Source organism: Onychomys torridus, chromosome 12, assembly GCF_903995425.1.
Source record: "Onychomys torridus chromosome 12, mOncTor1.1, whole genome shotgun sequence".
NCBI classification, from domain to species: Eukaryota; Metazoa; Chordata; class Mammalia; order Rodentia; family Cricetidae; genus Onychomys; species Onychomys torridus.
This window is the reverse complement of record NC_050454.1, coordinates 51,751,656-51,769,393: the sequence shown is the minus strand read 5'-3', so window position 1 is coordinate 51,769,393 and position 17,738 is coordinate 51,751,656. Positions and strand designations below refer to the sequence as shown.

The window sequence follows — 17,738 nt, the reverse complement described above, 5'->3', positions numbered from 1 at the left end:
GATAATGAGGAGATAATGTGATAAAAACATATTATGTGGAAAAAAATTTAAAGCCAATGAATCCAAAAATAATATATTTTTTAAAAGAACAAAGGTACATATTTTTATATGACAAAACAACATGGAAAAATGAGATTTAAAATGTTGGCATATTTTTCACAGAAGTTTTCAACTTGTGACTTTTATATGATCAGAAGTTCTGTGACACTTGCCTATTAAAACAAAGAATAATTTATTTGGCTTACATGACTTCCTCTGCTTACCTATAATTGACAGTAAATCTGCTTTAGGAATCTGAAATCTAATAAAGTTTTAAGTTTTCCATAAACATGTCTGTCTTAGTTTTGAGTTAATTATTATGTTCATCATAATGTAGAAATATTTAATGACATTAGAAAATTAATGGAAATTTCCTAAATAAAAACCATTTACTTAGAAAACTGCACAACTCCACTCACATAATCCTTCAGTGTATCAAATCCACAAAAAGAGGAGAATGAAATAAACTGCCATTGGCAACAAAGAAAGCAGGCGTGGCTACGGGTGTGTGTACCGACAGTGGGTGTTGCTTACTGCATGAGGATTACCTTCACCTTTCCTTTTTCCAGGTCAAACCCTCCTTCCTTTCACTTTTCCTAGAATCGAATCTGTTTTTGCTCTTTGTAGCAATTTAGAAATCACCTTTCTTTTTATATGGTCATACTTATTTAAAAAAAAAAAATCTCTGGCCAACTTTATTTCCTGCTACTACCCATAAGATTTTAAGTTATAGACAATAATTAGGATCCCAAGTGTTACAAACACCTCCAAAATTAGTCTTCTTGCAATCAATGCATTATATAATGGTGATTTCAAACTCTATAGAGAGATAATGCTTGGCAACAACACATCTTTAGTCATACAATGATTGATGCAATTGTATATATATGTAAGATCTCTAGTCAAAAATTGTAGAATATAAAATATAAATAGGCTGGGTGGTGGTGGCACACTCCTTTAATCCCAGCACTTGGGAGGCAGAGCCAGGAGGATCTCTGTGAGTTCGAGGCCAGCCTGGGCTGCCAAGTGAGTTCCAGGAAAGGTGCAAAGCTTCACAGAGAAACCCTGTCTCAAAAAACCAAAACCAAATATATATATAGTCTATGGGCATTGATTAACCATAACCATCCTATTCCCTTGATTATTTCATATACTTCACATTTATAAGAACAGTGACCCATTTAGTACTTTCTTTTTAAAAAAATATTTTGACACTGAAAAAGCAGATAGAGATAATTGATATTTGTTGAAAGAAAGGTAATGATATGAACATTTTACATGGAATAACAGGTTTTAAATATTAACAGAATTACAGGCTTGGAAATAAACCATAATATATCTCCTCTGGAGGAATAATTTCTGTGGACACAAAAAAATTAATACATAAATTCTATAATTTAGCAATTTGATAATGTATAATTCCTTAGAAATGATAAAAAAGAAAAAAAAATTAGTTACACAGGGTTTACAAAAGTCATTATAATGCATCCTGTATCATTGATTTGTGTTTTCCCTTACTAATAAATTTCATCTTTGTAGATAAATTATGTCTTGATGTGCTTAAAAGTCAAATATATTTTAAGACACTCTGTATTCAATTCCAATATTAACAACTTATTTTGAAATCAAGTAAAATGTCAAACAGTGAAAAAAATACAATTAAATGAGCTGAGGAACTAATCATTTATGAATTAGAATTCATTTATCATTTAAATGAGCATTCATGTCTTGCTGCGGGCATCTTCCCTACTGTAACGAAGTCTGTTCTCACTGTTTTTCTTGGTTGGCTAAACTTAACTGATATTCAAGAAGTACCAGGCTTCTGTGCTACAAAGTGTCTGTCTCTGTTCCTGTGCTTTTGTTTCTCTGAGATCACTTTGGTTACTTTGGTGTAGAGCACTCTCTACTGAATTCTGTGTAGGAATTTCAGAATGGCCCAGGAATACATTTTCTGTTTGACTTTCCTTCCATCCAAACTATTATGGTCAGTGGGAAGAACGTGTCAGAGGCTTAAAGTACAACCGAGGTGGGAAAATGTTCAATATTTTCTTTATAGTCATTCATTTAGAATTAACAACTTGAGAAAGTTCAGAGCGAAAAAGGACAAAATTTCAATGCAGAGAAGTTACAACTTATGTCAGGAAACAAAACACATACATAAAGGGAAAACTAAAGAAACATCACACATTGAGTCAAAGCATGCCCCTCATACTGAGATGGCCTAGCAAGTGCATGGTCAAAGAAGGTTCAGGTACACCCATGTCAACAAGGTTAGGATAATAGACACCAGGGCAGGTGAACACAAGAACAGGCACATAACCATGAAAGTGACAAGCAGTACAAGCATTTTGAATTTCTACAGCTAGTTGACAGATATGAAGAGCAGAGAGATGCAACCCTCAGCTGCCTTATAGAAGGCCCAATGCTACATGGAAGAGAATAATTTGCATACATTGCAGAAATAAACACTGTTTAAGACTTCATTGCCACAGCCTTGAATGGTTTTGTATCAATGGAGAATTGTGGGAAGTATACCTAAGGAGGGTTGTATTAGCTGGTAGTTCACAGGAATGAGATTATGGCTTTATGCTACATTAGTAATAACAATTATTCAATGAAAGCATCATGTAATCTTTCACATATTATACCATATTAGAAATTATAACTTTAAATTCTTGGTGTTTTGGTTGGTTACAGGCATGAAAAATTATATGTTTAATTGTGTCATTATCTGATGTTAATCAATTTAAATTAGGAGTTTAATATCTAATTGGTCCATTTAATAGAGCATTGAAATAAACCAAATATCAAATTTATTCTCCAGCATAACATGTTTACATAATAATTGATGTATTCTACAAAAGGTTCAACTCACTGGTCTCTATATAAAAATAGTAGTGGAGACATGCAAAATTTTACATGTGAAATAAACTAATGCCTGTGGAGAATTTAACTTCATCCTTGCCAATTGGTTAGTACTCAGTTATTGTTAATTTTGCCATTGTGTTAAGGAAGTTGTGACCACACAAATCTGTAGCTCAATCAACTGATGGAGGAGATTGCTTTTAAAATATCCTTATAGAATATATACACATTTAATAAGCAAAATGTATTAAATCACAAAAAAGTATTTTCCTCTTGAGTTAGTAAGTTCAAATTGTTTATTTCAGAATCCAAAGTTGATTCATTCAAGTACAAAATTATAATAAAAGAAACAGTGGCTGAGTGTGACTGTAACCATTGCATTTCCCTCTAAAGTGTACCTAACTGCTGCATGACTATGTCCATGTTAATGGTTGCCATAGAAAGTCATATTTTCCTGTAGAAACAACTTGAACATGATATGATTAACCTTTAAGGTCCCCCTCCCTCATCTCGAAGCCTACCTCGAGCATGGCCTATGCTTCTTACTCATGTTCGGCTTCTGATTTCCATTCCACCCACTCTGGCTCACCAGCAGGCATTAGCATAAGAGTGCTGTACCATGACTTTGATTGAAGCCAGCTTGGGCTGACTGCAGTATTGAAGCATAAATTAGCAGAAATCAAATCTAATTTACTGTGCATTTTATTTCAATTCTCAAAACACAGTTTCAACTGAACTATCCCAGACCTGCAATTTTAATTGACCTTTTGATATGAGAGTGTGCTTCTCTGGAATTCATACAATGTACTTTTCTTAGAGAGCTATTTTTTTTAAACATGTTCTGATTAAACACTGAATTGTGGAACTGGGCTTCCTTATACCTCTTCTTGCACACATCTCAGTTACATATAATCACCTGGTAGTTTGAGCAAGTAGATTAGTACATCATAATTGCAAGAGATTTGTCAAATGTTTCCAGGTTTTAGAGATTACAAATATATAGTTTATAGTTTTTGTCTTAGAGACATACAGCAGAATTGCCATTTTTCTAATGAGCCAATTCTTCTGGAGTTTACAACTCAATTTTTCTAATTTGCTTTGGGTTTAAGTGTAGGTTTTGAATGGCCATCTTGAGAGCCTAATTCTGTTTCCTATATTTAATGAGAGCCCTCTCAGGATCCATTTCATATACAGCACACTTTGTGCTGTTGTGCTCTGTTGATGAAATGCCTCCTCTGGCTGCTCCCTCCCTTTGGTACCATCACCCAAGCACTTTTTTCAAACCATTTTCCATACCACCCGGCAGAAATACTGATATTGGAGTGTTACCAGAAGAATTATTGATGTCGTTTTTCATTTTAGCACCCCCCAACCTCCCCCAAATAAATTTCTGCAACCAATCTTCCCTCCCAGAGATTGCAATATAGATCTTTGGCAGGAGGTCTACCAAAGAAAAAGCGATTGTTCTCATTATCCCCATTGTCCAGACTCAGGTGACAGTAGGTCAGACGTTTTCAAAGACTCAAGAATTCCTTGAATCTTGCTGTGTTCGATGCTTTAACATTTTATAAGATAAGATAATGCTAAGACAATGGCAGACCCATTGAAAGCAATGAATAGAATTCTCACAACAAGAAGTGATTTGAATCTTTAGAAATGTAGCCTACTTTTATACAGGGACTGAGAAGGAAAAACGCATCGTGAGTAAGTATCTCATGTAAAGCATGCTTTATGAATAGTGCCAATAAATCACTTGGTAGTCATCTTTTATAGAGTTAGAATACAAGTTTAGGAAATTATCATTTCCTGTTCTTTTTAGATTACAGCATCAGGAATAACTATTGTGCTCCAGTGTGGGAGAATATTTCTGTTTAAGTGAATGCGTGTTCCCTTTAGGTTCCTCCAGACAGTGCAATTCCCACCTAGATATTTTGTCCCAACTTTCTCCCATTTTTTAGCCCTTTGTCTCTCTCTGCTTTTCTAATCAGGGTCTCCAGTTAGCATCCATATTGCTTCCAGACCAGTCATTCTGAGAAGCAAATCTGATTTATTCCTTGTAAAAATATTTTTGAGTAGGTCTTTTTTTTTTTTTTTCTTTTTTCAGGGCAAAATGTTAAACACCTTTAGCATAAATTATCTAATCCTATCTGTATCCAGCTTAGTAGGCTGAGTCCTTTGACTCTTAAAACCCTGCCTCCTCTGAAAATTGTAATTCCACAGTTCTCTGCCTGCAATACAGATTCACTCCATGCCCAGGGACCTCACTGATGCCCATCAGGCTTGGAACACGGCTCATAGGATCACCTGTAGCATGACTCTTCTTTCCTCCTTACATGTTCTCCTTTGGTTCTTCTCTGATCTTTTCTCCAAGTTCCTTCTGCCTTTCTGGTTTTTAGACAGAGTCTCACTATTGTCACCTTGACTGTCCTGGAACTCTCTATGTAGACCAGGCTGTCCTCAAACTCACAGGGATCAGTGTGCCTCCACTTCCCAAGTACAGCATTAAAAAAAACAAGGCAAAGAAAGACAACAACAACTGCTTCATGAATCAGAGTCTGCTATGTTTATTTACATGTTCACTTAGTGCCAAGGCCATTGCCGAAGGGCCATTTTGTAATTTACTTCCCATCTTGTGTACTAAGCAGAATGTCTTATGACTTGTAGCCAGTCAAAGAGGTAGAATGAATAAAAATGTCGATCATTTCACTTGGGAAGTGAAATTTAGAGAAAGATATAGAAATACCTTGAAAGACCCCAGAGCCCTGGGATGCTTTCGTCTGCGAGAGGGCTCCCCCAGAAACCAAGATTCCAAACCAGCAGATGCAACACGCAAGAGGAATGTATTCAGCACTGGCGCAAGTGGGCTCTCTGTCCTGGTCAGTCAGAGAGCCCGGAGCAGCGGTTACAAGCATTTTTAAAGGCAGAAATTACAAAATTAGCATAAGATACCAGGTGCCCCGGGTTTGGCCCAATTTAAAAATCATCATATATTTCAGCAATCATTTTGTTACGTGGGAAATTTTGTAACATTAGTCGTAAACTGGTTGGCTAGGGGAGGTCTAGGGGGAGCGGTTACTCTGGAGGGGAGTTCGCATAGTTATAGGCTTGTGATTGGCTGACATTTGACCTAGTTTGCTGGACTCACCAGATGGTCCTTATCTTGGGTCCTCTTTGAGGAATTTTTAAAACAGGGACTTATTATTATTTTAATCTATAATTGCAGACCTTGTCCCAAGGCCGACGGCTGCGCTCTGAAACTTTTTACTTATTTCCAGGGAGAGGATGGGTCAGTGTCTAATGCAAGCAAGTTTACAGAAGCAAAGTCAGCAATTTGTAATTGTAAAATGTATCTCTAATATTTTTTTTCCTCAACCTCAAGTACATATAGTAATTTTATCAAAATATGTAAATTATACAATAGGATATGCTTTTACACATTCTTATTTGATAATACTATTATGTGTTGTTTTGGTTATTTTAATTTAAAAACTAAATAAAGCAGTACTAGTTAGAGCTCCTACAGCTGCAAGCTTCTAGGATTTATCTTCTAGTATTTATTCTTTCTCACATCAATCAAGTCACATGACCCAATGTGCTGAATATGTGGCTTTTGTTTGAGTGTAAAGTTACTGATTTTGATTGGAGTGAGTTTTTAAAATTTGAGGACAATGTACAAGATAAATTACATTACACTTCTCATGAAGGTAATATGCTTATTGGGCTATTTTTTCCTTCTTGGGCTGACAGGGCAAACATGTATAGACCGATTATTACATATTTCTTAAAATATATATGTATTATGGAAAATTGCAAAACATTAATGCAGAACAATGTCATTTTTTTCACAGAAAACATCTTATAATTTCATATCTACCAAAAACTAGATACTTCTGAAGCTCTTGGGAGGCAGAGGCAGGTGGATCTCTGATTTTGAGCCTAGTCTGGTCTACAAAATGAGTTCTAGGACAGCTGAAGCTACAGAAAGAAACCCTTTATCAAAAACATAAAAACAAAAATTGAAAAATAAAAGTAGGCACTGGTGTGTTTTTGATGTTTTCCTGCCATAATTATATAATATTGATTTATGCTATTTTTCCTATTCAAAGCAGGCATAAATGCATCTGCCAATTCAGTGTAATTGTATAGAAATTAAAAAGAAATTTTAAGAATCAGGTAATTTCCAGAAAAGTAGAAGGCAACATCAACCACACTGCTCAAATAGATCCATAAATCTAATTTCTCCGTGCTGTGGGAATGAGTCATCCACTGTCTATAAGTATAAAGAGATACCTAAATCAAGAAATTTATTTCCTTCAGTCTCCAAACTATGTTTTAGATTGGTTGAATAAAGAGGAACTATAATAGAATACAATAATTTAAGCCCAAACAAATGTCATTGATTTTTTTCCCCTTTGAGGAAATGATGCTGTTTATACAGTGGTAGAATTGGTATTAGGTATATACTAGGCTGTATGTGTATGTGTATGTGGGGCTATCATGTTCTAATACCCCTTTGGATTTTGCACTTATTAGACATTTCATATTGTTAGAATTCTCCAGACTCCAGTTTTTAGGATTTTTTTTTTTTCTGTATGTGTCAGGTTTTACAAATTAAAGCTGGTTTAAACCTATTTTATTGGTTTTAAGTTTCAAGCCTAAAGAACTATTTAAAGTAGTTATTCTAAAAGTCCTTGGATAAGGACAATGTTTTCCCTGAAAGTACATGGTATGAAGTTGTCCTTGTGGAGGTGTCTGGATATCCTTTAGTGCTACTCACTTTCCTACCATTGGACCCCTTTTAATTCTGAGCATCATTGGGATTTTTATTCCCATCTCTTTCTTTTCTAATGGAGTCACTCATTCTTTAGATTATTATCTATCTTTACCTACACCATTCTACTAGCCTCCTTACCACATGCATTATTCTACTGAATAAATGTTCCCCCATGCCAACATTATCATCTTCATACAAATGTTGAAGCCTCTAGAGAGTTTACTTTGCAGCTGTCATTCAGATTAGAAGTATCCACAGGAAAGTTGGCAGCATTTCGCCCCCCTTTCTACACTATGTTAATAATTTTAACATTTCTTTCTTCCCTTACTACACATTGCTGTGGTAGATTTAATTTTGCTTTAACCTTCTTCCGTGAGCACTTGACTTGGAAATTGTGTCATCATTCCTCTGTTCAAATGCTGCTCTTCGCTCGAAATTCTTATAATGTTCATTTCCCATTCAAAGCTGCCCTACTACAGGAGACTCCAATCTTAGGTTTGCTATATGCAGTATGATTGCAGTATTTCTTCTGTGGTGCTCTGAGAAGCTCCCTTCTGTATTCACCACATTCTTCATCATTGTTAGGTGTGTTTTGTTTGTATTATCATTATTATATTTATTGTTATATTTTGTTCACAAGGCCATGAACTTCTTGTGCCTTTCATTTCTAACTTAAAAATTATTATTATTATTATTATTATTATTATTATTATTATATTTGTGTTTTAATTTTACACATCAGCCATGGGTTCCCCTGTCCTCCTCCCTCCCGCCCCCACCCCCACCCCCCCATCCCCTCCCTTCCATTCCCATCTCCTCCAGGGCCAAGACTCCCCTGGGGATTCATTTAAACCTGGTGGATTCAGTACAGGCAGGTCCAGTCCCCTCCTTCCAGGCTGAGCAAAGTGTCCCTCTGTAAGCTCAAGGTTCCAAACAGCCAGCTCATGCACTAAGGACAGGTCCTGGTCCCACAGCCTGGATGCCTCCCAAACAGTTCAAGCTATTCAATAGTGCCCATTAGGAGAACATGCCAATTGCCTGACCAGTGTTTACTGAACTGAAGTTAGAGTGGACAAACTATGAAGAATGTATTTATATTATTAGTTACCTTTGCATGTAATCCCCATCTCTCGAGTATTTCAGTGCTTTGAATGTGCCAAGACTTTATTGTTAAAATGCATGATGAAAATCAGGATCGCATTTTGTACCTTCAAGTTATTTCAGTGTCTCATACAATATCCTAAAAACATTATAGATAAATTTGTGTGTGCTGATACATTTACTTTTGAGGAAAGAAATAGTTGCTTAAGATACTGACCCTTTTTCATCTTGACCTATTCAAAATGCAGATCTAAATTGGAAGTTGCATTTTATCTTGAGAATGTTAAAATTATGAAGAAGCTATTTTCCTAAGCAAGCTTTTAAGACATAGGATATTGATGCTCAGTATTTAAAGTATGTCTGCTAATAACCTCACTTCTTTCCTCACTTTGAGAGTGTGCTCTTTCTTTTCCTTTCTGTTGTGAGAAATCCATTAAACTAAGTAAAGACATGGGGCCTTGCTCCACCTCTGAACTTCCCACCCAGGACCAGATTTTCTCTTTGATATCTTTTTCATTGTTGTTGAAGGTTGATATTTACACTTTCTCTCCTTTCAAATTCTAGCTCCTCCACAGTTTGTGGTTAGGCCAAGAGATCAGATTGTTGCTCAGGGCCGGACAGTGACATTCCCCTGTGAAACTAAAGGAAACCCACAGCCAGCTGTTTTTTGGCAGAAAGAAGGCAGCCAGGTGAGTAGGGGCATAACTGCTTTTCTGACAGTTCCGAACCTGGCCTCTCAGTGACCCTCAGAGCATGCCTCATCTCTCCTGCTATCAGTGTGTTATTTCTGAGAAAGAAACGATTCTAAAATAACTAGATGTCAAGTGTTCCAACACAGCACTCTTTATTTGCCAGTGTTATTTTTAAAACCCTGCATCAAACGTAAAAAAAGAAATAAAATAGTTTGAACCCCAACCTACTGTGGTATTTAAAATTTCTGATGGCAAAGGTCATGTTGCTTTCTTGCATTTAGTTGCATGGTATGATTAAATGAAGTATCACATCTAAAATGCCCAGAATCATCCTTGGTACATAAGAAAGGAAAGGCTTTTTGAAAATTCAATATTAGCAGTCACAGAATACAACTTCAAACCCCCCTGTCTTAAGGCAGTGTACAAAGATCATAAACTTAGGCACACTTCCATTTAAAGATGGAGGAACCCTTTTTTTTCTTTTTTCCCCTTCTGTATTTCTTCATAATAAGATTGGACAGGAAACAAGACATTTTATACAGGAAACAACTATCTTGTTTTGGCTGTGATCCTTCTGGGCAGAAACATCTCTCAAGGTGTGTCTAAAAACTCGACTGGACACATTAATTTTCTTAAGTAAACCTTGGATCAAATGTGGACAAGTGCTTTGCTTCTAGGTTGAGGCAATATGAATTTCCATCTTGAAGTATATGGGAAATTAAGAAACTTAGACTAAGAACATGGCTGCACAGTCCTTGTGAAATGAGCTATGTGTTCATTCTGAAGGCTCTACAAATAACAAGGCACACACATCTCAAAAAGAAGCACTGAGTGCTTTTTCCCAGCTTCTTCTCTTGCCACTCCAACTTCTAAAAGAAATTCGGGGGGTGGGTAGGTAATGGAAGACACCTAAATGTCAACCGGTGATATTGACATGCTTTCTAAAATCTGCAAGAGGTGAATTTCTCCTAGAAGTTCATTTCAGTTTGTTTTTTATTTTATATTTATATTTTATTTATTTATTTATTTTATTTCAGTTATTTAGAAATAAAAAAGTTTATTTCAGATTGAATTATAAAGCATAGTATAAGGAAACATGTCTTTTTATTGATTAAAAATAACTGTAAGTTAAGACACATACAAGTCACATTCTATACTATAGCTCCAGGACAATTCAAAATGTACACTGGTAATGTGGTCCATTAACAGAGAGTATTTAACACCATCATCAATGGTTTTGAGAAGTAATTATGGAAAGAATTTCAGTATTCCTCCTATATTGTTTGACAAAATGAAATGTAGTTCTAGAGATTGCTAATAATGTTTCATAAATTTCTTTTTTAGGTATATTGATTTGCTTATAGTATTAGATATAATTTTATTTCTTTCACCAATATCTCTTCCATGGGAGTGAAGAGAGAATAAGAGATTAATAATACAGGTGAAATATTTAAACAAACTGTAAATTTCTATTCAATGAATTGAGATATATCAAAATAGTTTCATTTTCCTGCTTCTAGTATCCAACTTTTATGGTGATCTGTCTCTAACCATCCATAGAAAGAACCAAGAGCCCAGACTTAATGGTCCATATTCCTCAATAAATGCTGATAATGCCAATTAGTATTACTAGGATGCTCAAACATTTCCAGGGCTCTGCAGAGTTCCTGGGCTTGGCTTGTAATCCATTTCTTTTGCCTATGTCATACAACCTGGGAATATAGATGATGGATTAAGCTCAATCAAATGCCACTTTTCATGTCAATGAATCATTTAGAAGGTGGAATGATATTACGCTGAAGAGGAAGAGATCCTGGGGACAATTAGCCCATCTGATGGATTAGTGCAATGTAAATTAGTAATCTAATGGCTAATTGTTGGAAAGTGCACATTGGATCATTTTCAATTGTCCTTAAATTTTAGGCCCTTCTCTTGTATATGGTTTATGTCAGTAATATACTTGGATTCCACAGGAGATTTGTTTTGTTCTCAAATGATCTTTCAAGTGTATGAAAATGCCTAGTGTTGTGTAGTAATATAACTTTGGAAATAGGGCAATAGCATTTTGAAATTATATTGCTGACATGCTAGTAAACATTGCTCCTTTTAGACAGCGTTTAATAGCATGGTAATGTTTATGTAAAGTGGGCTTATAGTGTCACACTTGAATCTAATAAAGTGGACATCCATCATGTTGCAATAAAGAGAAGAGCTTCTAATTAAAGTAGGACATCATTTGCTGGATTAAAGTCATTTAGCGTAATTGAAAAGTGTTAATACCCTATTTTATCCTCTTTCAGTGGCATTACTTCAAGGGTAAAAATATTTTAAGGTGAAAATGTGTCTTGTGCCTTTAATTGAATGTTATTACCTCCTGATTTCAACTTATTGAAATTGTTTAATTACAAACCTGGAAAATTAATTACTATATTGCAAAACATATCCCAGGGTGTTCTAATGTTCTTTTTTGTAAGTAAATACAACATAAAAATTGATATGTCCTTATTTATAATGCAGCTAGTAACATACCTCAGTATGATTTATTGTATCCACATGTTTTTCATAATTGAACAACAGTAAAACATCATAGGTCATCCAAATTAATGATCCTGTTCTCATAGAAGAACTTTAAGGACTTGTGTTTGGGTTGTCTGAGGTGTGTGACAGGCTTTAATGGAGAGGGTAGTAAACTGTTTTTAAAAGAAAGTAATACTGTGAAGGCCTTAGAGGTTCCTGTGTACTTTCAGAGTCATGCTTTAGCTTCTATTGTTTTAAACAACTTCCTTAACCTTGCTTAAGTTGTATCATTTTTTTATAGCTCTTTTGGAAGCTGCTATGGCTTACACAGAAAACTGATTATAAAAAAAAAAAATGAAATTAGCCTTGATCAGTCTGCATTATACCATTTGGTGCTTGTCCTAATATATTCAAATTGGTCGACACCAATGATATTTGGCATTGCTTGTCACTCACTGTCTTTCTTAAGCTACTTCTCTACTTACCATTACAGTCAATGTCCTTACAGTGCCTGGGGGCCCAGTCATAGGAATATTATTTTGCCTGTTTACTTTAAAGAAGTGGTAGCTAAATTTCAAAGCTGAAATATATAACTAGCCAACATTAGAGAGTAAATAGTTGATATATATAGTTATGTTCATGACCTCGATTTGGTCAATATCTTGAAGATCTGTGTATTAAAATATGATACTGTGGACTATAAAACTGTAAGAATTATGTCCAAATCCAAATTTAAATTTAAAAAGTCCTGAATTTTAAGAAGTACAGACAATTGTTCCTCCAGGTAGAACATGCTGACTTTGTAGCTCACAGACTATGACTAGAAAAATATTTCCCAGTCAAACCCACTGTGATGTATATAATCATTTCAATACCACGTGTTTTTAAATCTATAGGTTTTAATTTTTCAACCATATTCCCATAGTGGTTATAGTTGTTGTTAATGCAATTTTCCTTGTGGACGGAAAAACACTGAAGAGACTATGTTATTATTTTTCCCCCACAGAACCTACTTTTTCCAAACCAACCTCAGCAACCCACTAGCCGGTGTTCAGTGTCCCCCTCCGGGGACTTGACCATCACCAACATCCAGCGTTCAGATGCGGGCTACTACATCTGCCAGGCTTTAACAGTGGCAGGAAGCATCTTAGCTAAAGCACAGTTGGAGGTTACCGATGGTGAGATTTCATCACTTGAATTCTTTCACGAAAATAATAAATTATATTTCGGTACACACATCACATTTGGGGAGATTTTTGATTGGTTGAATCATTTGAATCAATACCTATATAATACCTTTGTCTAAGTAAATATATTGCATTTGGATAAGGAAAGCAATATCTGTTAATAGTTTCTTAGTCTCTCTGATTTCATTCTCCCCCCCCATCCCCTGCAAAATAAAACGTCAAAGACAGCTATTTAGATCACTAAATTTACAGTTGTGCATTATTTTAAGCAAATGATATGACTCATTGTGTTTACAAATGTAATCTGTATGTTTTCAATGAGTGTTTTCCTGGCATGACTGCTTCTAATGGATATTAATACTTTTATTTGACTAGAGGAGTAGGAAATATTGTCTTTAAATATCATCACTGAAACAGAAATGGGATTTTAGTTAGCTAATCACATTATGACACTCTTCCAACTTTAATTATATATTCACTAAGTTAAATTAATTAAGTACGTTCTGAAGTAGTGATGGATGCTAAAATTATTATTTTTTTACTTGCACATATGTACTTTGAATTTTAATTCCTACTAAAAGTTGAGAAGGATCTGATTTTTTCAGCAGTAGTTTATTTATTGCACTTGACAGCTTAGGGGATTTAGATAATGCGTGATCTGTGAGCATGAATTTTTTCCCATTTTTGAGGTCTTAAATTAAGAATTTTTCATTTTTCTTTTATTTTTGTGAATTTTAGCTTTCTTTTTGGTCTTTTTTTCTTCTTAAGCATAGTTTCTGAGATACAGGTTCTTTGATCTACATGCTCTCAGATTTTCTTACTTTTTTACTGGTGAAAGTCACTGTGCTTTCCTATATTCCAGATTCACATGATGATTAAAAGGCCACTTAAGATGAATAGAAAGATCATATCTTTTAATATCTGTCTATGGCAAGGCTCACTTTAGCACTGTGTCAGGAATGGTGTATGTCTGGGTAGCACAGATAGACAATGTCTAGGGAGATGTTGAGGCTATGGGCTGCATACCTACTGGTGCTTTGTGGAGAATTTACTGCTATAGAACTGAAGGAGAAACCTAATTCAAGGGTAACGATGATGAGCAAGGATTCCCTAGTTGGCAAGAACTTTGATTCTCTACACCTCATATTTCTTTAGCAGAATAAAAGATAATGATTTTTAAAGTTCTCCTATTTTGTACCAGAGGAAATGTCTACACACATATTTTTGGTAAATAAAATATTTGGACCAGATTATTCAATATATACTTTAAAAAATATATATTAAATATATTTATATATTTAAAAATATCATTAATTTACACAAAGTTCATGTCTTCCTTAATTCTCCAACTTTTTCCTCAAAATTAAAAAAAAAAAAATTCTAATGACCACTCTATGGAAGAGCCAATAGCATTTAAAAAGCCTATAGAAATAAAACATATTTTACAGCTTATGTTGACAATAAATGCCACCCTGTAGTCTTATCTGAATGTTGTTATTAAGGATTTATAACATGTAGTTAAAGAAGACCACAGAGTTGTTCACAGATCAGTGAAAACCCTAAATGTTCATTTAACCTTTGACTTCAGTGTCATGGAAAGCTGTGGTCATCTTCCAGACATTACATCCCTGGATCTGAAATGCCTTCTAGTCAGGAGCTTTTCAATTACCTTATTGATTGGAGTCATTCAAAAGGCAATGAGCTACTTATTTAGGTTGTGAAACAAAGGGAGGGGGGACATTCTAATTAGTTGACCTTTATAGTTGTGTCTAATGATGTTAGAGATAGGACAATAAAAGCAGGTTATAAGAAATTACTGAAATTCTACATAGCTGTTTAACTTGAAACAGATATGCCACAACATTTCAAATTTGATAAACACATTTTACTCAGGTAATGAGGACACATTTTCTCCCATGATTATAAAATTATTTATAATGTTTCATTGCTTAGATTTATCCTGAAAACCCAGAAGTCTTTCCTTTAAGCTTTCATTTGTCCAGTTATTGCTAGATTTGTTACAATTGCTGTAATACTGTACACACTTATTCAATTAAATTATTTTATTTACTTCTAAACATAAGAAAAAATTACTAAAACAAGATGTTGTCATTTTGATTTGTGCCAAGCAGATCATTGTGTTCCAATTTCTAGTTGGATTTTAGTAATTGGAAATCATAGATGCAGGTTGCTCAGGGGTCAGAGCATCCTCATTTGCAGGGACCTATATCCTGCCTTTAGTTAAGTTGCAACTGTTTGATTCTTATCAAGTACTTGATATACAATACATTTAATATAATTTAAGTAAGATACATACATTACATGCGTATAGTTTATATACATCTAGATATACATGCATGTTTACATGTATAATATAGAAAAATAAAGTGTACAAACTTTTCACAATTAAACAAAAATCTTTGATGTCTACCATACTATAGATATTTCCTTTTTAAAAGTTAAGTTTTTTAACTTGAGCTTATCAGTTTGATTTTGGGTTAATCTAGTGAATTCTTAAAGAAACACAATATTTAACTAATTTTGTTTTTCTTCGAACCATTTATATAATGTCATTTTAAATCATTATATTTTTAAAATCATTTAAAATATTTTTTAAAACATTAGCTACTCTGATATAGAATAATGTTCCATAAGCAAAAAGGCATACTATGCTTTAACTTTGTGAAATCATCGTGGATGTAAATACTGATTGTGAATAAAAAATTGAATTTAGTCATGCTGTGCCTTCTAGTTGACTAGTTCATTCTTCTTAACTGTGTTTACCTACTCAATAAATTCATTCAAACGGCATGACTATAGTTTAAAGACCAAATGTCACAGTTTTATATATAAATCATTTAATATAAAATATTAAGGTTTAATGTTTTATCATGCACAAAACACATCAGCCTATATAAATATAGCATTTGATAGCTTCCATGAGTAAGCAGTAAGTTATATACTATACATGTATTTAAAGCATAGGGCAAAGATGGAGGTTAGCTTTACATGTACTACATCACATAGTTTTTTTTAAATACATATCTCTATGAACAATAAATGAACAATTTATGATTATCAGCAAGAAGCTATCTGTATTTTTATTTTAATTTCAATGTGACTAAGCTCTTCAATACAATTCAACCTTTCTAAAATGTCAAAATATATCCTCAAATCATTTTAATTACAATGAATGCACAGCATATCATATCATTTTAAGATAATAGTATGGTCTTTGTGCAGTATATGTAGGTATATATTCAATGTATATAGATGGAAAATATACTTGATATTTAAAAGGCAAACTATATTATAAATAACAGTAAATTGCTTTAGGTGTTTATTATTACTACTCGATGTCAATATATCAAGACTACTGAGTGTTATAGAACTCTAAATTTCCTGAAGATGTGTTTACCTTTTAGTTTTGACAGATAGACCTCCACCCATAATCCTGCAAGGACCAATAAATCAAACACTTGCAGTAGATGGCACAGCGCTACTGAAATGTAAAGCCACTGGAGACCCTGTTCCTGTAATTAGCTGGCTAAAGGAGGGCTTTACTTTCCTGGGTAGAGATCCAAGAGCAACAATCCTAGAACAAGGAACACTGCAGATTAAGAATTTACGGGTATGTAGGATTTGGCTTGTTATTGATTCTTCATCTTATCAACAGCTTTGCGCTTTAAAGAAAACTTGCACAGTGTACTGAAAAAATTCTGACCTCTCTGCATGATTGCTGTACATTTTATGATAGGTCATGTTATTTCTTGGCTTAACAATGATTAATTGAAATCACTGTCCTTTAGTTATTAAACATTTCACACTATACCCAGAATCCTTTCACTTGTGCATCCATATGCATGTCCATAGTGAAATTTAAAAAATTTATATATTACTTTAACTATGTGTGTTTGAATGTGTGCATATGTTCATTTGTGCACTTAGAAGTTAGAGGACAACTTTGTGCCTTTTTCAAAACACTTCCACCGTGGTATTCCTTTGGACAGAGAGTGTGGGGAATGGAGAGGGTCTCTCTTGGGACTTGAGCTTTGTTAGTAGAGAAGAGCCCCGGGTAACTGCTCTTCTCTATCTTCTCAATGCTGGGATTACAGATGCACACCATTTAAGACGCACACCATTTCTAGATTTTAAAGTGGGTTTGGGAGTACAAGTCAGGTATGCATGATGTAAAGCAATCACTTACTGGCTTAGCTTTTTTTTTCAAGACAGGGTTTCTCTGTGTAGTTTTGGAACCTGTCCTGGATCTTGCTCTGTAGACCAAGCTGGCCTTGAACTCACAGAGATCCCCCCTGGCTCTCCCTCCCAAGTGCTGGGATTAAAGGCGTGTGCCACCATTGTCCACCTGGGACTACAATTTTTTTAAAAGATTTATTTAAAGTACATGAGTGCTCTATCTACATATACACATTCACACCAGAAGAGGGCACCAGATCTCATTACAGATGGTTGTGAGCCACCATGTGGTTGCTGGGAATTGAACTCGGGACCTCTGGAAGAGCAGCCAGTGCTCTTAACCTCGAAGCCATCTCTCCAGCCTGG

General features: G+C 34.7%; 1 protein-coding gene across 20 annotated transcripts in view; it reads left to right on the top strand.

The window, feature by feature from the left end:
* The window catches only part of Robo2 (roundabout guidance receptor 2), a 1,547,722-nt gene that overhangs the window by 1,441,994 nt on the left and 87,990 nt on the right, over positions 1-17,738 (top strand). For all 20 annotated transcript variants that reach the window (XM_036203250.1, XM_036203243.1, XM_036203256.1 and 17 more), the window contains 3 exons: positions 9,344-9,468; positions 12,995-13,166; positions 16,601-16,806. In XM_036203250.1, the coding sequence (XP_036059143.1) occupies positions 9,344-9,468; positions 12,995-13,166; positions 16,601-16,806 (503 nt within the window). The remainder of the gene's footprint in view (positions 1-9,343; positions 9,469-12,994; positions 13,167-16,600; positions 16,807-17,738) is intronic.